This window comes from Calonectris borealis, chromosome Z, assembly GCF_964195595.1.
Source record: "Calonectris borealis chromosome Z, bCalBor7.hap1.2, whole genome shotgun sequence".
In the NCBI taxonomy this organism is placed as follows: Eukaryota; Metazoa; Chordata; class Aves; order Procellariiformes; family Procellariidae; genus Calonectris; species Calonectris borealis.
Genome location: NC_134352.1, coordinates 71,516,263 through 71,540,546, shown reverse-complemented (window position 1 = coordinate 71,540,546; position 24,284 = coordinate 71,516,263). Strand labels below are relative to the sequence as shown.

The following is a 24,284-nucleotide window of genomic DNA, read 5'->3' as shown; positions in this document are numbered from 1 at the left end:
CTGATTTTTGTTTTGAAATACAACTCCATTCCTGAATTCCAGTGAAACTTCTCTGAACATCTGGTTTCCAATAACAATGGGGGAAAAAGTACACACCTGCATTTCCCAGTTCCCTAGACATAATCAGGTCTACATTGACTTTTAATTTGAATACAGATATTGTAATACTGAAATAGAAACATGCCCGTAAAGTCCGGTTTTAAGGAAGGCTGGAAGTGAGGGAGACTAAATTCCTGTGGAAACAAACTTTGTTGCTTAATTCAGTCCTGTGGCTATACCCAAGAACGACGGGAATGAGTCTATGTCTAAAGCCAACTGAGGAAAAGGTCCAGTGGACAGCACTGGGCAACCACAAAGTTCTCAAATAACTGCCTTATCATAAGAACACAACTCCAAAGATCACTTTACATCTTGGATGATCTCCCCACGTCATTCTTTTCCTCTAAACTGGTCACTAACCACTAGGATTTCTTTTTTCTCTGCACATTTTATTTGTGAGTCAGCTTTGAATGTGATCTTATAGACTTTGGAATTTTCAGACCTGCAGTTCAACACCATCCTTTCCTCCTTCCAACTAGGACTGACTGCCCACAAATGCTAGTCCACACTGTTTAAATGCCATCTCTTTGTGTATCAGTACATGGTCTCCCAGGGTCCTATATGTATGACCTCTCTCTGCTAGGATGTTACTCTCTGGTATGAACCTGAACCCTCAACAGAAGCATGGGTCCCAGAAGCAGAGAAGCCCTCTTCAAGCTAGGGCTGGACCTGCAGGTAGTAGGAGAAGATATTGTCACTCTGTCCTTGGTATTGCACATCTTTGGCTGGTGTAATGAGTTAATATCTGGTGCTAACATGATTGATATGTTTCTAAAGGAAAACCAGCTAATCTTACCATTCAATTTGTTAAGGAATTTACAAGAAGATAAAATATGTGACTGCTTTCTGCAATCCAGTGATTCACTGTGGCTATCTCAAATGCTTCAATCCTTAGAAACCGCTTGCCTCCTGCCTGTCCTGGAGGGGGGTTTGCAAGGAGAGCCATGGAAACCCGTGTATGAGATTGGTGAGAGAATAACTCTGTCTTGTCCACACGGCATGTACTTAGAAGGGGCACGCTCCGTTTTGTGCGAACCCAATCTCAAGTGGTCTCCTGACATGAAGACTATCCAGTGCAAGAGACCAGGTAAGACATTGCAGTCCTCCAAGTGCAATGCAAGAGTTTCTTTCCTGGACAGCCTATGGCTTATGTCAGACAGAGCTGTAGCTGATACAGTGATAGAGAAACCATACTTATATCACCAGCAGGAAGCATAGAAAAGGTGAGAGTGTGTTTTCTGCAGGCTGTTCAAAAAAGATGCTTTAGGACATTTCTTGTGAGGTTTCCTTTCAGCTTTTTGCTTCCCACTCCCCTACTACCATTAAGTATTGTCGCTAACAATATTTTAAGAGATTGCCTGAGATGTGTGCTGCCTATTCTGCCAAACAAGTATAATTCACTTTCCACCCATGTTGTGTAACAACACCACCATGTGAGCTGCACCTTAGAGACACGTCTTTTCTATCTGGAAGCTGTTGAGTGCACCACAGCCTCTCATGGCAGAGGAGGTCAGCGCTGGATGAGTCCTTTTGCTCATCTGACAGTCACACAGCTGATATGGAGTAAATCTCCAGGAACTGGAAGCAATGGGAAAATGCTGCTTCAAGTTCATGGTAACAGCTGTTTAAGCTCTGGGTTGATACTGGCAGGCACTGGCAGAGAGGGAAATGGGCTACAGCATACAGCAGCTCTAAGACATCTTTTCCAGCTGAGGAAGGCAGATGAGGCTTTCTCTTGAGCCCTCCTATGATGCTGATCAGTGACTTACAGGCATCCAAGCAGCTTGCTGCTTCCAGCCAGTTGCCTCTTCACCCGAGGCCTCTCTATCCCTGGAGAGACCCTTGCTTGGGGACAACAGCCACTACTGTGGAAGACTAGGCATGTCTCCTACATTTCACGTCTGTCCTCTCCTTATCAGCCAACTGCTGCGTGAGGTTGCCTCACTTGAGGGAAGAGGCAGGTGACAGTCAGGCTGAGACCTCAAAAGGCAAGAGTCCTGTGACAATCCCAGTGTAAGTCATCTGCCGCTGTGTCATATCCACATGCACAGGAAACGTAAGGATTTCAGAAGGAATAACATAGCTGTACATAAACAGCTCACTGCTGCTAAAGTGCTAAAGTACCAGTGCTGAAGTACTGTTGCCAACAACTCCTTCGGCTTAGCCTTAGTGACTGATTTTCTTCATTTTTTTTGTTACATTTGTGTATTCAAATTCCAGTAATAATTAGAAACAGTTTAAAATGCTTCCATCTTTAGAAACAGCTTGTGCCTGGCTGTATGGGGAACATTACATTAGTACAAAAGTTAAAAAACAAAAAAGGGACAACAATTGGATTAGAATAACAGTTATAACAATAGTTAAAAAAACAAGGAACATGAGATAAGAAGGGTAAAAATTAAGAAGATATGTATACACAGACACAGCGGCACACATATGTTTGGATGAGAGTATTTAGTCAGCAATAGTGTCAGTCACAGTCAACTACACAACCAACAGCCCCAGGGATGGAGATAATGCAGTCATTCTTGGTGGAAATTTCCCCTCTGCAGGAACACAGGGTTATGCCTGCTGTCTGTATTGCAGTGCACTGCAAGTCTTTTTTTTTCTCCTTCTCTGGCAATTTCTGCCTGTCTATTTTGCTTAGCAAGTCTTAATCCATAAGGGAGATTTTTTTTTTTTTTTTTTTAAAAAGGCAACAATGTTCAGGGGTATTAAAGTTTCACATTAAAGTAGAAAACTATAGACACATAATCTAAAACACAAATCAGGATAAAGCTTTCTCAGAAAGTGAGTCTGTGTGGATTTAGCAAAGTCTTGCCATTACTTGCTACAGAAATCTCCAGAGAAATGTTTAGCAAAGGCCAATTTCATTTTCAAGCTTGGAATACAACTCAGTACTCAAAGAGTAGTACATGTGCAATGATGAAAATTCCCCAAGACTCACTATTGCTTTTATTTTTAAAGTTACTGCAGATTGAGGACTAATGATGGAACTTGTAAGACTGGTGGGAGATGTGGTGGTCGGAGGCCATCTTGGGCTTAGTGACCACGAAATTATAGAAGCAAAACTGCTACCATGGACTTCCGGAGGGCGGACTTTGGCCTGCTCAGGACACTGGTTGAGAGAGTCCCTTGGGAGACAGTCCTGAAGGGCAGAGGGGTCCAGGAAGGCTGGACGTTCTTCAAGAATGAGGTCCTAAAGGCGCAGGAGCGGGCTGTCCCCATGTGCCATAAGGAGGGGACAGATGGGATGGGGAAGACGACCGGCCTGGCTGAACAGGGAGCTTTTGCTGGGACTTAGGAAAAAAAGGAGAGTTTACCACTTTTGGAAGAAGGGGCAGGCAGGCAACTCAAGAAATGTACAGGGATCTCGTTAGGTCGTGCAGAGAGGCAATTAGAAAGGCAAAAGCCCAGCTAGAACTCAACCTGGCCACTGTCATGAGAGACAACAAAAGATGTTTTTACAAGTATATTAACGACAAAAGGAGAGCCAAGGAGAATCTCCATCCTATTGAATGTGAGGGGGGAACGTTGCCACCGAGGATGAGGAAGAGGCTGAGGTACTTAACGCCTTCTTTGCCTCAGTCTTTAATAGTCAGAGCAGTTATCCTCAGGGTACTCAGCCCCCTGAGCTGGAAGACAGGCACGGCGAGCAGGATAAACCCCCCATAATTCAAGAGGAAGCAGTTAACGACCTGCTACGCCACCTGGATGCTCACAAGTCTATGGGGCCGGATGGGATCCACCCGAGGGTACTGAGGGAGCTGGCGGAGGAGCTTGCCAAGCCGCTCTCCATCATTTACCAGCAGTCCTGGTTAACTGGGGAGGTCCCAGACGACTGGAGGCTTGCCAATGTGACGCCGATCTACGAGAAGGGCCGGAAGGAGGATCCGGGGAACTACAGACCGGTCAGCCTGATCTCGGTGCCGGGGAAGATCATGGAGCAGTTTGTCTTGAGGGTGCTCACAAGCCATGTGCAGGACAACCAGGGGATCAGGCCCAGCCAGCACGGGTTCATGGAAGGCAGGTCCTGCTTGACCAACCTGATCTCCTTCTATGACCAGGTGACCCGCCTCGTGGATGAGGGAAAGGCTGTGGATGTGGTCTACCTGGACTTCAGTAAAGCCTTTGACGCTGTCTCCCACACCATTCTCCTAGAGAAGCTGGTGGCTCACGGCTTAGACAAGTGCACTCTTCGCTGGGTAAAAAACTGGCTGGACGGCCGAGCCCAGAGAGTTGTGGTGAACGGAGTTAAATCCAGTTGGCGGCCGGTTACGAGCGGTGTTCCCCAGGGCTCAGTACTGGGGCCGGTCCTGTTCAATATCTTTATCAACGATCTGGACGAGGGGATCGAGTGCTCCCTCAGTCAGTTTGCAGACAACACCATGTTGGGCGGGAGTGTTGATCTGCTCGAGGGTAGGAAGGCTCTGCAGAGGGACCTGGACAGGCTGGATCGATGGGCCGAGGCCAACTGTATGAGGTTCAACAAGGCCAAGTGCCGGGTCCTGCACTTCGGCCACAACAACGCCAGGCAATGCTACAGGCTTAGGCAAGAGCGGCTGGAAAGCTGCCCAGAGGAAAAGGACCTGGGGGTGCTGGTTGACAGCCGGCTGAACATGAGCCGGCAGTGTGCCCAGGTGGCCAAGAAGGCCAACGGCATCCTGGCCTGTATCAGAAATAGTGTGGCCAGCAGGAGCAGGGAGGTGATCGTGCCCCTGTACTCGGCACTGGTGAGGCCGCACCTCGAATCCTGTGTTCAGTTTTGGTCCCCTCACTACAAGAAAGACATTGAGGTGCTGGAGCATGTCCAGAGAAGGGCAATGAAGCTGGTGAAAGGTCTGGAGCACAAGTCTTAGGAGGAACGGCTGAGGGAACTGGGACTGTTTAGCCTGGAGAAGAGGAGGCTGAGGGGAGACCTCATCGCGCTCTACAACTACCTGAAAGGAGGTTGTAGTGAGGTGGGTGTTGGTCTCTTCTCCCAAGTTACTAGTGATAGGACGAGAGGAAATGGCCAAGTTGCGCCCAGGGAGGTTTAGACTGGGTATTAGAAAAATTTCTTTACTGAAAGAGTGATCAGGCCTTGGAAGAGACTGCCCAGGGAAGTGGCTGAGTCACCATCCCCGGAAGTATTTAAAAGACGAGTATATGTGGTGCTTAGGGACATGGTTTGATGGGCATCGTGGTGGTGGGTTGGTGGTTGGACTTGATGATCTTAGAGGTCTTTTCCAACCTTAATGATTCTATGATTCTATGATTGTAGTTTTCATTACCATCAGTGTATAAAGATATTCAGGTTCACGTTTCTACATAGGACTTTGGAGTCTTAGCTTTTCTAGTGACAATAGTGAAACCACTAACTCTGAGACCTAATGATAAAGCTGTTGCCAGCTGTGATCAGCACTGCTAAGTTTAGCAGAAACAAACAGCTGCAGAAATGAGATGAATGTTTAAGCTTGAACGTAGTACCTGTCTCCTTCCATCTGACTCATGACCCGTGGATAAATTACTGATCAGTAATTTTGCAACGTGTATCATATCTTTTTAATAGTGTTGATTCCTTCCATGCAGTAGATACTTTTAATGAACATGCAGGATGTGACTTTATGTCATGGTTGTATAATTCAATGCCTTTTAAGCTCAACTGATAGCATAATTTCAGAGTGGACCTTTAACAGCCCTTGTTTTTCTGACCCTTAATAGCACTGTCTGTGTTCTTCTACTTCAGTGCCCAGTGTGAAACCAGAAGTGACAGAAACTAAATGTCAGCCATGGGAGAAAGTACATCAGTCGCAATGTGTGTGCAAAATGCCCTATGAGTGTGGGTAAGTTCAGGCTGAATTTGGCAATGACTTTCTCACTTTATTCAAGACCAATTAAATTTCTTAAGTCTTCAGTCCATGACAGATAAGAAAGCTTTACTCATATGACAAGGAGGCATTGTACTTTGTTTGCTTTACAGCTCAATCGATGTCCTGTTCATCACTTACCTGCCTTATCAGAGCTGTCAGCGGGTTTTAACAGTGATGGAATTTGGTTGGATGACAGAAGGTGAATTTCAGCTCCACTTGATCTATGAAATAGATGGAAAAAGATAAAATGATATTTTGAAGGTTTAGAAGATTGAGGAAAAGTTAGAACAGAGGCCCTTGGGACATAAATCATCAAAGCAGTAAGCTAGTGAAATAAAGCAGATTTCTTTTCCCTGCTGAGAGACTGGAGAGTTATGAAAGGCACAATAATCTAATCTTCCTTTTATACAACAGTTTGCACAGACCAGTCATGTAACCTTTTCTGACCTCATAACTTGCAGACCAGAGTTTATTGTTTCCTCTTTGATCTAAGCCTATATTCTGCAATAAGCAATGCAGGAGAAATGTAAGGAAATGAGTAACTCTCTCAGTTCTTTGCTAAATATGGAGGTAACACAACCAAAACAGAGGAGTAACAAGAAGACACCTGAGACCATCTGGTGCTCATGGCCAGATACGCCAAGGAGCTCAGCACTCCAACAACTGGGCTGGTTTGCATAGACTGGATGAAGTCTTCTATAAAGTCATCAGAGCGGGTGTGAGCTCTGGATATGAAATCTGGCCAGGTTTATGTCACAGCAGGACCTGAGCAGTTTGAAAACTCTAGGATAACAGGCCAAATTTGTTTTATCCTTGTGTAGTAGGAGGAAGAAATTTTGAAGTCGTCTCAAGTGATTTTAAGGCAGCAGAACTTCTCTGGAAGACGTGTACTTTCCATCACCCACATAGTTCAAGAGTGCCCTGCATGGTGGCTCTGATTCTAAGCCAAATTAGCATGGTTTGAACATCTCAAAATTAAAATTGGTGCGCTTAGTTTGGGTTTTGTAGATCCACTGGGCGCTTCCCTAGGGTCTGAGGCCATTGTCTTGCATGCGATGGTAAGTGCCAGGTTTGTTACAGTTCTGCTAAGACTCTATTCCTATCCTTAAACACCTAAATATTTTAAATAATCTGGTCCTACTCTTTTTGTCTCAATACTCATTGAAGTGAGGCAGCAACACCTCCTCTGGTTCATGGGTGTGTTAAGATTAGTTACATAGAGGAGGGGAGTCCACAGTGCTAGGGAAGGCCTTGGGCAGAGTCACGATAACCTTGGAGGTTAAATGAATTACATTCAGTTATGCATTCAGGCTTTAGTTATAATTAGTCTACTACTTGCCTGTTTCTGGTTTTTATAATTATGTTCAAAATGGCAGGAAGATAGATAACAGTCATTTCTGTTACCTGATGCCATCTTTTCACTCTGTCTTGAAATAACACATCTAATAATAGAAGGATAAATCATCAACTGTCAAAGCAGACTAGTCTGCCAGCCTGTTAAGGCTGTAGGAGTAAGGCATGTAAGCAGTTCTTGGTCCTTCCTCAGAGAGGAGAAGAAACTTGGCTTGCTTGCTGTGGCAGTGACTTTCAGCAGCAGCCTTTGCTCAGAAGAGAGCTGGCAACAAGAGTTCATGTGGGAATTCAGGAACACCATGGTTCCAGACCCATCCTACATCCTTTCAGTTTCCAACAGACTAGCAACTGAGACTTGCCAGGACAGCACAAGAACCCCACAACAGGCTGGTGAGGGGTAATTTGTCCCTGATGATGTGGTGCCTTAGGCTACATCTATCCTCATGAGTTAGAGCAAGGGAACAATCCTGGGCACCAGAGCTGCTAAATTGCTAAAGCAGCCTCTGGCAGAGCTTTGGCAAGGGCCAACTCCTGGATAATTCCCAGTCACAGCGCAGGAGTTACTAGTGTCAGGGACCATTCCAGTCTGATGCAGTCCCCATCTTTTGGGGGCAAAGAGAGTTTAACAGTATGGACAGCACCTATTCTGTGTGAATTGGCCGTAGTGCGAGGAGGGGGTCAGAGCACAGTTAGTGTGTTAATACAGATGAAACCTCAACCTCCAGTAGCTAAACATTGTCTCCACAGTGAAACATGAGATTTGATAATTTTAAGTACTATCCCCTCTTTTTTCCTCCAAATTTATTTGTGTAGCATCTATGTCTCTCCTAAGAGTCCTTGGCCAGTGTTATATTAAAACTTATGGTCTTGAATATAATTCTAAGTAGTTAAAATCATTTGCAGCATACTGAATTTTTCGCTTTTTAGTTTCACGGAAAGTTGCCCGCCTCTCATTGTAGGTGAAAGGGAGAGAAGGTATTTGCTGACTTACATATGCTATTTCATTTCTCACAATATGTGCTTTAGTAAAAGCTTGTTCTTATCCAAGCCTTCTTTTTCAGGTAAAAGGTATTGAATTTCTCACCCTTACTTTACGTAAGGATTCTTCCTTGCCTCTAGTAATTTTTATTGCACTGCTGTGATGCTCCCAGCCCTGTAATACCCTTTCTCAGCAATGAGTGCAAATTATTAATTTCTCTTATGAGTACAGATTCTCCATTCTTTTTCTTATGCATCTGAACACATTGATTTCCACTAGCTTTCTCCCAGCTGACCCAGCTATAGCAAATATGTGAAGCACTCTCAAGACAGTTTGAGGGATTATACTGTAGCGAGAGATTGGCAACAGGGACCATGAACTCCCTTGGGTTCAACCTTCGGCAGCTGCTTAAATCAGCTTCCCTTCCCTCTTTTGGGTGTTGCTAAAGTGGTGCAAAGCAGACAGCTTAGTGCACTTGTGTCTGGCCTTAATCTTTTCAGCTAAATTAACCTGCCTCCTATACAAGATTTTGACCTTAAGACTCAGATATTGAGATTTATCACTCAGGCAAATAAAGAAGACCTCTGAACAATTTTAAACATAATGAACAACTTAATTTCAGATTAGATGCTTTCCCTGGATCACACTTTGTTCTTCCAAATTTAAGACGATATTTAAAGATTAAGTTTTTCTTATACCTCTGTCTGTAAAGATAACTTTCACATTATAAATCAGTGCACCACTAACTCATAGGCTGTGCAGCCAGACAAGCAAACAATATAATGCAGACAAATGCACCGGCTTCCTTTATCAGCTGCTTGGTGCTGCATGTCCATTGGGCTGTCCTCTTGTTGTGCCTCAGAATAAGAGGGTTAACCTCATTCTTTATCTTAACAAAAGAGCATTAAGGAAAATTCAGGCCACAAACTTTACTAGGAATGTAGTGGCTGGTATTTTGACTAAGCACAGCAGTTAAGGGATCCACGGCAGTTGAGGATGCTAACTTAGGTAGGAGATGTAATAAAGTTAATAATCTTTGAAGATATATTTGGTTGCAGATAGATGCAGCAAAGTTTTCAGGCTCACCTAACAAACTCTGTGCCAAATTTTAAATATCTTAAAGGTGCACTATGTTACAGATAGTTTAAGCTTTCTGTAAAGCCAGCTTCTTTAAGAGGCTTCAAAACCATCTCTCAAAGAACCATTCCCAAAGCTTGGAGCAGGCACTTTTCCTCGGTGCCTTATTTACAGATCTACCAAAATCCACTTCCTAATTCGCAGGGGAAAAAAAAAAAAAAGAAAAATTACCTTGGCCAGCAAGTAAGCAGGGTCTGAGTCAGGACTTTATTACTAGACCTTCACTCTTTCAAATTCCTTTTCCCTACTCTGCCAATCCACTTCACAGGGACTGTTACCCTCCCCTTCAGGCAGCCTCATGAAGTTCATTAGGGCCATTTGCCTGTTCCTCATCAGCCTCTCCTCCCCACCAAGCACCTGTATAGGTGAGGTTGACCCTCAGAACTGACCCATTAGACACTAAAAGTTTCTGTGGGAGCGTTTGTGAGCTCAAAACGAGGAGCTGTGCTGAAAATAAGCCTTTGGAGCCGTATTTCAAAGCTCTCTCTGGGAGCACGCTCTCGTGCTCTGTGCAGCACCTTGCCTGTGGCTGTAAAGTGCATCCAGGAGAGCGCAAGCTGCCCTGCTCCGTAGAGGCACTTTTTTTGTTCACTCCACACAGATGCCACTGGTTGCATTGAGAACAAGTGGAGGAGCCTGGGGTTTGAGATTAAAATCCAGAAAAAATGGAATGACTTTTTCCTCCCCTCCTACACTTACAGCATGAAACACAAATGATAACAACTTCCTGGAACTGTCCCCAAAGCAAACACTGTTTTTTATCCAAGAATTGTTATTACCACTTTTACAAGCTAATATTTGTGGGTATTAGAACAATATCCGAATTTCGAGAAATAAACAAGCGAATTCCCTGGATTAATAGATAAATAGGTTTTTCATAAAATTTCTGTGGAGATGTATGTATTTCCAGAAATATCTTTGGTCTCAGATGTTGGATCATAACATTTTATTTAGCAAAAGCTGAGACTGTTAAAGGACAGCAGAGAAGAGGTCTTTACGTATATTCTAATGTCCTACGATTAAGAAATACTTATAAAATATTTTAATACATGTGCATGTTTCATATACATTCATATGTATATATATACATTCATATGTATATGAAATGTTTTCTGTGTATGTACTTAGGTGCATGCATGTGTAATATATTAGAGAATAATTGAGATCTAAACTCTTTTTAACTAAAATCTCACTCTCACTGCTACTGATGTCAATGGCAAATACCCAGTAATATCCCCGTCCTTTAAAGGGGACAGATCTTGGCTCTGCTGAGGTGCAGCATCCTGTGGAAAAGGAAGGAGTCTGAATTATTCACATGTCTATGTCTCAAGTTCCCTTGCTGCTCTCTTAGGATGTACTTCAATGAATGGGGAAATTGGAACTGGGCCCTGAATGTTTTCCATTCCTTCAGCTCTTTTTAACAGTTACCAAGATAAACCACATTTAAATAGCAAAATCCCTACTTTTGTTTTCAGTCCTTCCCTGCACACCTGTGCTACAGATCAAAGAACCAAGAGAAACACACCTTTAACTGTTTGCAAGATGCATGCCTTGGAGTGCATGGGCAGAAAATATTCTCTTACTAATGCAGAAAACTGCAAAATACCTCAGGCACCTGAAATACAATGTGGATCATGCCGTTCATGGGAAAAATGCGACGGTAAGGTAGTCTTCACAATTGTACCAATTGTAAGCAAAATTGTTTATATGATCAAAATGAAATCTTTATCCCCAGTTACGCATTAGCTGTAGGTCAGTTCTGGTATGGTATCTCCAGACCCTCCCAGAAGCACCAGGCACTGCTAAACTGGTTCAAACCATCAGCCCAGTGTTTGGTGTCCAGACATGGCAGGAAGCTCCAACCATGGAAAAGAAAATCCCACGGGATATCGTAACAAAATGCATTATCTACAGGAAAAGCTTATTCCTATTAAGTGGGTTACCCTGTTGGTCCTCGGGAATTTTTGGGTGAAACCCTTGCCCTACTCTTTTTTCGCTGTATCTACCTGTTTTAAATTTCTTAACACAGTAATTTTGGGAGTCCTTACTGCCCACAGGAATAGCTAATCCTTTCCTGAAATTTGCTGAGCAGTCTCCCCAGCAGTATCTTGTGGCAAGGAATTGAATGTCTTATTCTATACTACCTAGGAATGCCACTTACATTTTTTTGTACTTCACTGCCTATCCCCCGTTTCTCATATTATGATCAAAGGTGAATGTCTCTTCCCTCAGAGGAAATAGACCCAGTCTCTTGCAATCTGTCTGCAGTGGAAGTTTTCAAATTCCCTGATCTAATTTCCCTGAGTGTCCTACACTACATTGCATTTAATGGAGGGTTGCCAGAAATGGGAAGATAAAGAAGTAAATTAGGTTTTTAGAAGTGCCCCAGATAGAGGCACCGTTGTTGTTGTATTTTGAAAATAAAAAAGATTACTTGATAGGAGTTCATCTGTTTCATCTGGTAGGGTTGAAGAGACAAAAATAATAACAAGAAAAGATAATCAAAACTGGCTGGAGCTTCAGCAGAGACAAACACAGGCAAAAAAACCCAAAACATCCAACACCAAAACAAAGATAGAGTTATGAAAAATAAATCTCAGATGGGACCTTCTTCTTATCTGATTATTTAACTGTTGTCACTGATACAACTACACACATTTATTTGTAGTAGATCCTTTGATCTCAGTGAAACAGCCTGTATGTAAATTCCATTTGTAAGTGTCTGCATGATCAGTTTGTTACTGTCCAAGGACAGATCTCTCATTTTACATGTTATCTGGACTCTGGAGCAGTAGATACACAAACCGGTTCAAGCAGTAACATCAGAGAAGCCTTTGAGAGCAATATCTTGGGCACCTTGGGGAAGCTTTTGCCCCAAGCACAATCAGCCTCTCCAAGCAGAGGAAGCCCCAGTAGTGCACCACTTGTTTCCACTTCTAGTTTTTCCACTGAACCTAAATCTTAGCTAATGTTGCTTCTGGTTAGGAAAAGAATCATGGAATCATAGATTGGTTTTGGTTGGAAGGGACCTTTACAGGTCATCTAGTCCAACCCCCCCTGCAATGAGCACGGACATCTTCAACTACATCAGGTTGCTCAGAGCCCCGTCCAACCTGACCTTGAATGTTTCCAGGGATGGGGCATCTACCACCTCTCTGGGCAACCTGTTCCAGTGTTTCACCACCCTCATCGTAAAAAATTTCTTTCTTATATCTAGTCTGAATCTACCCTCTTTTAGTGTAAAACCATTCCCCCTTGTCCTATCACTGCAGCCCCTACTAAAAACTCTGTCCCCATCTTTCTTATAAGCCCCCTTTAAGAGCTGAAAGGCTGCAATAAGGGCTCCCTGGAGCCTTCTCTTCTCGAAGCTAAAGAACCCCAACTCTCTCAGCCTGTCCTCGTAGGAGAGGCGTTCCATCCCTCTGATCATTTTTGTGGCCGTGCTCTGCACCCACTCCAACAGGTCCATGTCTTTCTTGTACTGTCAATCCTACAGTTTTGCTGGAAACTTTTTAGTCTGGTTTTTGTTGAGTCGGATGACATCCTGAGTGTTTTTCCTCTGTGCTTTTGCTTAGCGCAATCCAACAGCTGTGTTTGTGACGAAGACGAGCCGTGCGAGGAGGGAGGCATCCAGATCTGTGCTGAAGTGAGCAGCTCTGCTGCCCATCGGACCATGACCGAGTGTGAGGCTGGGCGGCTCAGATGCCAGGGGGAGACTGTCACCCTTGTCAGCATAAGGCCCTGTGATGTACAGAGCAAATAAGATACGTTACGGTTCATTTTGCTTATTGCCATGGGATATGTCAAATTGTGTCAACTCTTGGGCAGGACATACTTCGAACCTTGCTCTGTAATGTAAGCTCTGCTGTGAAGTCCACTGCAGCTGATGAGACTCTCTGCATCAGCTCTGGTCAGATCTGCATCAGGGTCCAAGGCTTATCGTTAGGCAGAGCTGCACTCCCTGCTACTGCTCATGACAGGGCTCTTGCTTAGGCCCCGGACTTAACTCTGGCAAGTTTACTTCTCACTTCCATCAGAATTAAAAAATGTTCCTGAAGTGCAATTGCCAAAGGAGCATTTATAGTGATGAATTACAGTGTCTAACCTTGTAAATACATTTTACTGAAAGCCACACAAACATATGCATGCAACGATTAGATTTAGAGTGCAGAAAAAAAGAACAGGCTTTACAAAGTAAAACGCCTGAGTCTTCTCTTCTAATAAATTAACATCTTCCTCCTGTACCTTATACATAGAGCAAACAGTATGCACAGCATTGAGCCTGTCTTTAAGCCTGAAACTCTTAAAGGTCAAAGCAATGTGCATTAATAGTAAAGTCAGCTTAAAGTAATGAGAAGGCTTCCTATGCCTGCAGCTTCTTGTACACACAACTGCTTAATGAAAAATCTCCATTTTACTTTGTCATAACTATCATCGTGAGCTACATCTGTAAGCACAGTTAACTCCATTGCATTTGTCACATGTATTTATGTTTGTGCCAAGACCGGTTTCCCTACAGACTATTGCATATAGAGGCCTTTCACCACAGCAAAACTTTCTCAAAAGCAGCTATGAGGGAAAGCGTATGTTCACAGAAATGGAGACACTCTGCATACAGTTGCCCTGGGGATACCTTTGCACAATCTCCTAAGGCTGTTCCTAAATAAAAGGAGTCTCTTACACTCTTTCCTTATACAGCTAAGCATACTGATTACCATAGTCAGACATCTTTGACATCTTTGCTCACATACGCTGTACCTTGCAAGTCCATTCAGGTACCTGTCCTGGCAGTCCGATCCCTCCTCACTATTCTCGGATGCAAATAAAGACAAAGGGCTGGATAGCAAGAGCACGATCAAGCAAGTGCACCACTATCAACAAGAAGCCTGTATGCTTTTTAAGTGACAGATTTTATTTCTTACTATCAATAAATACCTACCAGATAAAACATCTCTCTTGGTTTTCATGTTTGTACCTGTAGCTTCCTCACATAAACCCTACCTTCAGCTGGAAAAGCTTTGCTTTCCATGGCGCTGGCAATGAGGTTTAAGCCAGAACAAGAGAGGTATGCTTTCCCATGGAGACTCCCTCTTCTGGGAGCAGCTATTTTGGAGGGCAAGGTTCCCACCGCACTGCCTGAAAGGACCTCCTGACCTTTATTCTGTCTGGAACTTAATGGCACTTTTCTGTTTTTTGAGCAAATTGTCAATTTTTGCAAACACCTTATAGATGAAAACAAGTAGAATAAAAGCCAAATGAATTTAATCTGTTATTTGCTCTGTATTATTTGCTCAGGAGTACCAGATTTGGAGAACAGCCTGATGTTTGCCCCTTGGTTACTCCCAACTCTTTTGTCGACAATTTCTAGCCTTTTTCTTGGGGCAGCTGGCACAACATGTGATTGAACCATGAGCCCACTGGGTAGCTATAGCTTTCATAGCTTCTGGAGGCAAGAGAAAATCACCTGGAAATTTCCTGATAGATAGCACAGAAATAATAGTGACTTGGTGATTCATGTCTTCAAACACAGAGAAATGTAGAAAACCAGCACAGGGCCTTAAAAGATGTTGAGAATTCCTGCTTAAGAAACAGTTCAAAAAAACAATAAGGTTTCCTGATAATCATCTCGATACATTAGCAGGAACAGATCTCCATGTCCATGAAATAAATTAGTCTGAGATAAAACAGACAAAATCTTAATGAAGGCTGCATTTCAAATGCCTCATCCAGTCCTGTAGATCTCATTGTTTATCTGACCCATTTAAATCTTCACAGGGATCCTTTTTCTCTCTTTTTTCTTTCTAATTACCCACTCCATCTTTTCCCCTCCTACTTCTCAGCCCAGCCAGCTCTGTCCCTATAGACACCTCATAGACCCTTTCCCTCCCAGCCTGCTGCCCACAGGTGTCCAGCGAGGGTCTGCTGCCCTTTGTGTTGTGACACTGCAATCCTTTCCCTGCCTGACTTCTGCGGCATACCGTTTCCAGTCTTGTGTTTGCCCAGGTCAGAAAGCACTTCAGTTCCATCATCCCTCCTGAAAATCTGAGAATAAGGTGCCTTTTTTTTTTTTTTTTAAGAAACAACCAGCTGACTGTCTAATGCTGCTTGGGAGGGAGGAAGAAGTAAAGTGAGTAGGTAGAAGTTTTCTTCAAAGCAACATGACTATTTAATGAAGGAAAACCAGGTTCATGTAGGACCAGTGGCTGGGAGGACAATCTGTCCAATTGTTCATTCATCCCTATGGTGTGCACATCTTCTGGCCACACTTCGTCCCTTTAAGAGCAGAAGTATCCCCAGTCACTATAGTCCACCTCTTCACCATACTGTTGTTAAACTAACAAGCAACTGCAGGACATTAAGTCAGATGAATTAGCATCAGATGAGAAGAACAAAGAGGGGACCATGGTTCCATAGAATCAATCAGCTTAGCAAAATTAGCTGGCAGAGAGTGTAAACCCCTTTGTTTTACCTGAGCATTGGGTGAGCATTTGCCCCATCACCATGTGTCAGGATCCCTGGGAGGAATTTTATATTAGATGACCTGAACTTTGGGCAGTTGAGCTGTGAAGAACAGAAATAGAGAGATGCAGAACACTTCCATGGCAGACAACAGGCTTTTACAGGAACTGGGGTCTTTTAAGTTACTGAGAGCATCGCTCTGCCTTGCTTTCACATTTCACACTCTATGGGGCCAGATCCAATGAGACCTGCAATGCATACATGTTCCAAGAGGGAGTACCTTAATGTTAATGTTCATGTAGTATCATAAATATCTGCCCCTATTTTGATGAGATGAGACCCTCCCAAGGATGTGTAAAGGGACCAACAGTTTAATATACTGTGTGAAGAGAGAAGGAGAAAGAATGAAGGAAAAACTCACAGCAAGCTGGTAAATTTTTGCACATGACATTAAAGTAAAAAAAAAATATTACCCTATAAGAAGTTGCTGAGATACAGAAACCAAATGGGAAATTGAGTGATGCTGTGGCAGGTGATATTTAACTCAGAACGAGGTAAGGTAAACTTGTTATCCATACTGATGAGCCAGACTCGTGGGATCATCTGAGGCCAGTGACTTGGAAGATATAATCACAAACTGCTCAGTAAAAAGGCTTGCCTGGTGCAGAGCAGCGGGTACAAGGACAGAGTGGAGGGACCTTTATAAAACAGTAACGCCGAAAAAATTCCTCCTCGTTAACACTATTTGGTAAACAGTACCAGCATGTGGAGTGAAATTCAGCCTTGGTTGTTGCCTTGCAAAAAAGTGGTCCCCTGAGCAGCAGCACTATCAAGACCTGGTTTTCTAGGATTTTTTTTTTTTTAATGGATTCTCTGATGGGTAAGAACAAGTCTGCACTGCTTCCTTTCCCTTGGGGAAGACAGAGGAGAGATCTTCCTCTACTCAGCTGGCTATTTTCGTGAAACATACTAAAGAATCAGTACCTCTGAGACGTCTAACCTTCCATTACGTGTTGTTAAAAGGTAGGTAACATGTTCAAATACCATTGAAGGGACACCACAGGTAGACAGATTCCTGCTCAAATGGCCCTGTGACAGGCTCCCTTTCTGAAAAATGGCAAGCTGGAAAAGGAAGAAGGAGATGCCCCAGAAGCAAAGGTGGGAAGAATCCAGCAGGACTGGCACAGTAGTAGCCAGTAGAGCAGTAGTGTCCCAGGTTAAGCATAAGACATGGATTATTTCCAAGCAGAACAGACAAATAGCTAGCAGAAACTTAGGAAAAATAAAGCTCTTCTAATGTACATTTTCTTAATCTGGGAGCAGCAAATTAACACCTGAGGAGTGACAGACACTTTCTCTTCCTATATAGCGACATGGAAGAAGCTTCCCAACCTCCTCCCAGATGGGAGTCTGCCTGCACGGAAAAGATTTGGGACCAATGTACATCTGGAGACTAACTGAAGGAGAGTAAGTAATGTCCACCAACCTGCTGTTCTTAAACTAACGGTAGCACTAATTGTGTGAGCAACCATTTGCAAAACTCTTTTTCATTGGAGACTGTATATCCCCAGTGTGCTTCTCATGGCTCCTTGAGCTCACCCCCTGGCACCCATAGATATCCTCCACCTTTCAATGTGAGAGAGACACGGAGCAGGACGCTGTGGTTCCTGAAGCACTCCCTGATCTGCAGCCCTGGGCAGGAACCTCCCAGGTGACAATGGATCAGCAGTTTAGTGCCCTGCCTAAAACAAAACATCACTAACTAAACCAAAAATGTTTTGAAGAAAAACATAACTTGAAAACATTAAAAAGCTGGTGTAAATAATATTTACAAGGTCTATTATTCCCCGCCACTGAGAAGACCCTTTTCTCTCCTATTCTGTTAATGTCTTCTTTAGACAGCTTTGGTCAAGCGCACTTCCACTACTCCATCCCTCTTCTCGTAGGGCTTAACTTGCTGTTTTCCCTTGCTTGCCAGTTCATAACCTGATGAAACACGCTTGCAATTTCTTTGGGGACAGATCTTTATACCTAATGATTTTGCCAATTGCTTTCAACCTGGGAGCAGTTGCATCGCTTCTTTGTTCGTTCTCTCTCCAACCCCAACAGGAGCTTAATCAATAACCTCCTGCCCTGGTCTTGTCACCACCTAAAGTCATTGCATCACCATATTCATAACATTATTACAGATCAGCAACATTTCTACCACACTGTGGCTCTGCCACATTGCTTACTGTGATAAGCTGCCACTGTAAGTATCAGCAGAGCCATTACTGTGTATGACAGGAGGCAGAGGAATATAAACTGCTATTGATTTCTTTCTCTCTCCACTGCAAAACACAGAAGAGTTGTCTCTGACCAGCAGAAGGATGATGCTGGCACCCTGAATCTTCTGGCCAAACTCAGGGGACATGTTAACTGTTGGGGGCTCAGCCTCCAGGCCCTGCTCTTCTGCACGTGTTCCTCAGGCAGCTGTTTTCATTTCTTGTGGTCAGGGGCCAGTGGGCAGAGTCCTGCCCCATAGCAGGCAAGAGAAAACTATCAACTCACTTTAGCACTTCTCTAAATGGATTTTTATTATAATCAAGCCTCTAAGAACTCTATTAAATATGAATATACAAAACAAAATTTAGCAAGAGGGAAGCAGTGACAAACAGCTGCAAATAGTGCTTTTGAGCAGGATGATAGTTTAACCAGACTAGATCACTAGCTTCTGGTAAAGCAAAGTCATGGTTTTGTATTTTACAATGAGACTTTTACAGTGACTGTAGTATTCACTTCCTGAAAAATTACACAAGGTATGATGATAACTGAACTTGCTCATACTACAGGCCTTATTGATCTAAAGGCAACTAACAAACACAAGCAACGTTCTTGTGTTTCGAGAATTGTTACTCAGGTGATCAAATCTTATGATGAGGAGAGCTATATAAGTACTGTCACGTGCATAAAGCAGGTTATAGCATTCTACTTGTGCAATTAGTCCAGGCACAAGTAGCAGCAAAGGGTGCTGCAAATCCTCTCCAAATAGAAAAAGACGCCAAGGCTGGCATTTCTCGAGTGAGAATGAATTTGTTTGGATCATCTCCCAGGATATGTACATGCTGATATCTCCCTGAAAACAGGATTGCCATCTTTGTTTCAGTGCATACCATTGTTCCCTGCACACAAGTGCTGGACATTGTCTTTCTGCATGAAGCTCCCACCAAGATGCAACCAGACTGCTTCTAATCCTTGGAATACTGGCTGAAGCAAGAGGGAGAGGTATTGTGACTCTCAGTGGGAAAATTTGGGGCATTACCTACAGAATAGTTGGAGTTTTATTCTTTTTTTCTCTCTGCATTGTTTCCTCTACCAGATTTTATGGAAGCTTACCAATAAAATGCCTTTCCAAGGAGGCCAAATCCCCATAAGTCCCAGAGATGGCCTTAGGCTATGCATATCTACTCTCCTTGCTCTTTAAGCTGTCTAGACACAAGATAGTCTGATCTGGGGACCATGTAGCTGCACTAGGGTAATACAGTGGCTGAGCTAATAAGCCCTGGGGAGATCAGGATGCATTAACTTGAGCTCAGGGCAGTGCTTTGAGACCTTAGCCAGCTTTTAGGCTGAGAAGAGGTGGCACAAATACAGAGCCGGGGTAGTGCCAGACACAACTGCATCCGGCAAGGACTGACTGCTCGTGCTGTTTTGCTGCTGCAATCAAGATGCTCCTCAGTATTTACAAGTCTTGTTCATTTTAGAAAAAGAAGACATATCATAAAGCTAAAAAGTGAGCCAAAGTCCTGACACTGAGTTTGTACCTACAGGGGCAAGAATGATTAAGTCTTTGGTGAAGTCTCTGTCGTGCACGGTCACAGACACAAGCTAGCTTGTGGGGACTTCTGCATCCATTGCTGTATCAGTGATGAGAGCATGTGGTGGTGCTGGCCAGTGCTAAAGCATTTTCACTTTCTCCAGACACATACCTGCACACACACCCAAGCGCCCATCAAGCCAGGAAGGAATGCAGCTGCTACACAGCTTTTTCTTGGCAGGGCTCTGCATATTGTGTCAGCCAAGAAAAATTTCACATTTACAGGAAAACCCACTGATGTTCTCACCCTGTTGCACAGTAAATAAAAGCGTTGCACAACAAATGTTGACACTAACTCTCAGAGGAATTTCATAGAGAAAACAACCATCTATTCACAGATGCTAACAAAATAACCCAGGATTTCACATGTATTTATTAAGAAATTATTCCCTAGCAAACTAAACCAAGGATATGAGATGATTATCATAATCATCTGATACCATCAGATATTGTCCTATGCAGGTTTAACTTAAGAGAGCTTGAAGAAATGTATAGAGTATTGCTTGAGGTTTCGGCCAATACTGAAAAAAGATCTTAGTTTCTTGAAATTTCCCAGCCCCATTTAGAGATCCCAGATGACTGAAACAGTCCTGTCAAGTTTCATTTATACTTCAAAAAATGGAACGTTTCTCTGGCCTTGAACGGTGACCCTTTGGACTGTTGTCTGTCCCTAGTGCATGCTAGAGAGTTTCAAAACAGATACGGGCATGTGAATGAAGTAAATCAAGTCTAGGAATTCCTGGGAAAGAGCAAATAACCAGTGCTTATAACAGTAAATAAAACTGGACAGGCCTCATTTTACAGTCCCAGAGGCAAAGGAGTATAGCTCAGTTCACAGCCTGCCGGCTAACCCCCTGCCACAAAAACAGTTGTCTTGCTGGAAACAGGCCTTGGCCCATGTGAGTGGTTGAATTGGGTCCAAATGCTCTTTGGGGGAGGACTAACTAGCACAGACCAAAACCACGTTAAATAATTAAACAGGAAAGATAATCATATGCCCTTTCCTGAAGTCCATGAGCTGGTCGTCTTTCATTTAAGCAGCACAATCACAACCAGCCTGCTCGACAGAGGACAGAAACGGCTCAGTGTTACTGTGACCCCACTCTGTTGCTTCTGGGGACCCAGGACTAAAAACGCTCCACTCACAAGATATCCTGAACTTATATGAGCAATGAAATCTTAAGTGCAACTGCTTTATAAAGTAACAGTTCTGAAATAATTCTGGAAAATTAGCCCATTGCTAAGGTCCAACTCTAAAGTGCTATTTATTTGCTACATCACTTTTATTTCTTGGATGATCACTATTAAAAATAGTAACTCCCGGAATGGTTTCATAAGAGAAGTCCTTACTTGCCAGACTCATCTCTACCTTTCTGCAAATGAAATCAGCAAGTCATTACATGCAGTACAAAGATTTGTAACTCGCAGTCACAGGACTTTTGTGAATCCAAGGACTGACCAGCAAATTTAGCTTGGGAAATTTGAGACCTAAATCAAGGCATTTGAAAGTTATACCTAATGCATTTCCCAGTGGTAGCAGGTGTCATACCTGCAGGGCTGTTTCCTTCCAATGCTCACTGAAGACTTCATCTTTTCAATAGCCCAATTCATGTCAATGTCACAATTACAGGGACCAGGACACAGAAAGAACGATTACTGGTCATCTAGGCATTTTCAACCAAATACTGGTAATATGGCTTCATTCTCTCTATTCTGCAACTTTGACAAGGACGCAGATGACTCCAGAGCTGTCACTATCAAAAGAGAAAACTTAAAACGAAGCAGAAAAAATCTTTAGTCCCCAAACTTCATAAAAGGCCAGTTCACTTCTGCCTCTTGAAATCTAATGCACAGTTGTTGAATCCAGCAGCCTGACCGGTGTGTGTCGTGGTTCTTTGTCCATGCTCCTGTTGCAGCCCTTAGATATGACTCATAGTCATATTTGCATACCGACCACAGGTTTTAGTTTCTTCCAAATTTGACTTGAGTCAGACATTGACCAGCACTGTGGTTATGTGGATGCATTGCTCAAATTAGCCCTTGGCTATTGCGTTGTTATCTGTCTCCACTTTGAGCTGGATGCAGCCATCACGACCAGACGCATCCATTAGGACGACCACTGGTGGTTATTGCTTGAGCAGGGTTAGGGAGATACAGGTCAGGTTGGGGCAGGGGGGGAGTACACCATCACAGCACCATAAACATTAATTGTGGAAATTAGGAAAAAAAAAATCAAGTGGTTTCCAGCAGTTATGGTTTATTCTGCTGTAAATTTCAATTTTCTCTAGCTGAGCTGATTTCCAGCAACAGATCTTCTAATTTGTGCTCTGCTATTAATTGCAGCTCTCTCTCTGGACAGGCAATCTGAAGCTACGGATCTGCTGCTTTGCAGTGCCGTGTCAGAAAGCCTTCCTGAGAGACAAGTAAACAGCCAGTGAGCTGAGGAAATAGCAGATAATCAGCTTTATTTTCTCCTTGAGTGGGTTTTAACACATGGGTCTCATTGACCAGGGCCTGAAGTCTCTGAGACAGCGTTTGACAAGACCTACTTGTTCATCAGGGGCCTGAAATTCCCAGTTGGTGCCCAGTTACCCGCAATCATTCGTGTGTGATAGCATTTGTAGTTGATTTGTCTGAAAAGTAAGATATCACCATGGGAAAACTAAGGCTCTCCTATCAGCTGCGCTATTTACACGGTGCTCGCAGCAGGATCTAATAAAAGAGGAAGACTGGTTTTATTATTTTAGCAAGATCTCAACAGCAGAGAGCAGTAGAGGGAGAAAGTCCCTGGTAACTGGGTTTTGTGCCCAATAAAGAAAATATCATTAGACGTTTGCACTTGCTGACACGTTTATGACTTCCAGCTAAACGTGCGCTTCTTTACCTTCCTGTCAGGGTGCTGGAGGGGCCGGGGGCTCCCTGGGGACCCCAGGTGGCAGGCAGCGCCTGGCAGCCCAGGCCTGTCCCACCCCACACCCAGGGAGCCGGGCAGCCCCAGCCCTGGGCACCCCCCTGGGGTTGGGGACAGGCCAAGGCCAGGCTGGGACATTGGCCCATGAGCAGGGATCCCAATCAATGAGGTCCATGTCCAGGCAGGGCAGGGTTTGATGGCCTCGGGGCCTGAAACAGGGTCCTGGGCCGTGGGCAGGGTGGGGGAGGCCCACGGGAAGCTGGTCGGGGCCATAAGTGTGGCTGGTGCCCTCAGGCCCTGACGCTTGAGATACCTTATGTGCTCTAGGTAAATGACATTGTCACCTAGGGGTGATGCTGGATGAAAGGCTCTGCTACCCTGCAAGTAATGGAAGTTAAGAGCTTTCAAAAACAAAACAGAAATTTTAGCATATGTCTCTACAATAATTTCTTGTCTTCCATAAAGCTCATTTGTGTCAGGCTGAAGACCCCTTGACTCTCAGCTTAGGATGTAAGGGGGCTCTAGGGAGGGATAATTAAAAAAAACCAAGGCAACCAGGCTTCATCAAAAAGCAACATGTTAAAATCAAGTCCCTTCTGCTCTGGGGTTGGTTATTGCAGGTCCTGGAACAATTGGGCCCCAAACCCCACTGAGTAACGAGCAGGGCACAATGTACTAAAATCATCCCGTTGCCTGTTTGCCGGTGGCTGCCTGTGTCTCATACAGACACGCTCGTCTCTTCCACCCGCACATGAATAACGCTCGACAGTTTCTGGTTCACAGAGCGTGCGATGGGAAGGAAGCACAGGCACCTCATTTGGTGCTCAGCACCGTTTTGGGAGCCAGTCTCTAACCTCGAGTTGTCACAGTGCCGAGCCCCACAACAGCTTTGGTCCTTTGTGGATGGAGCCAATTATTCCCGAAAATTCCCAATATAAATAGTGCTGATCTGGAAAACAAATAATCCAGTGCTGGAAATTAAATGTTAGGAGTTTGTTTGGTTTTTTTTTTAATGTGTGTATATATATATTTTTTCATTTTTAAAAATAGAAAAGGTAGGATTAATTTAATTCAATTTTAGACATCTTTAGCATAAAAATTTGTCTTTGGCCTAGTCACCCCCCAACTCCCTTCACAGTCAACAGAAGAAGACAGGCACCTTTAGGGCATGACTCACCCAGCCTGTTTTTAGATGTCTACCTAGGAAGACAGAAATCCTGTCCTCTAAGGGACGGTTTTTCTCCTCCACTGATTAAAAGGACAGCCAAAGATGATTAGCTTGGATGCAGACATACACCTTTAGGGGCATCTCACTCCCAGTAACCAAGGAAGGAAGATCAGCTTATCCAAATCCCTCCGTGTCAGAAATCTTCACAAATACCCATACACGAACACACAGAGCCTTGGGAGCCAGTTGAAAGACCCCTTACAGTAAAATTGACATCACTGAGCAGAGGGTTTATTAAATCTAGTTAAGTTTTAACTTATAAACAATGTTATTTGTAGCATCTTTACCCCATAACGCTCCACCAGCAGAGTTGAGTCAGTTCTCAACAGATACAGCTGAAGCCTCCCTTTTCTGAAACAACTAGCCAAAGCCTACGGCTCAGGGATTTCTGGGTGAGGAGAAATGTGATG

General features: G+C 43.7%; 1 protein-coding gene across 1 annotated transcript in view; it reads left to right on the top strand.

Annotated features, from left to right (window-relative positions):
• The window catches only part of C7 (complement C7), a 28,658-nt gene extending 14,288 nt beyond the window's left edge, over positions 1–14,370 (top strand). The window contains exons 15-18 of the mRNA XM_075138154.1: positions 995–1,186; positions 5,828–5,924; positions 10,896–11,080; positions 12,996–14,370. Coding sequence (XP_074994255.1) covers positions 995–1,186; positions 5,828–5,924; positions 10,896–11,080; positions 12,996–13,183 — 662 coding nt within the window. The 3' untranslated portion in view covers positions 13,184–14,370. The remainder of the gene's footprint in view (positions 1–994; positions 1,187–5,827; positions 5,925–10,895; positions 11,081–12,995) is intronic.
• Positions 14,371–24,284: the final 9,914 nt, after the last annotated feature.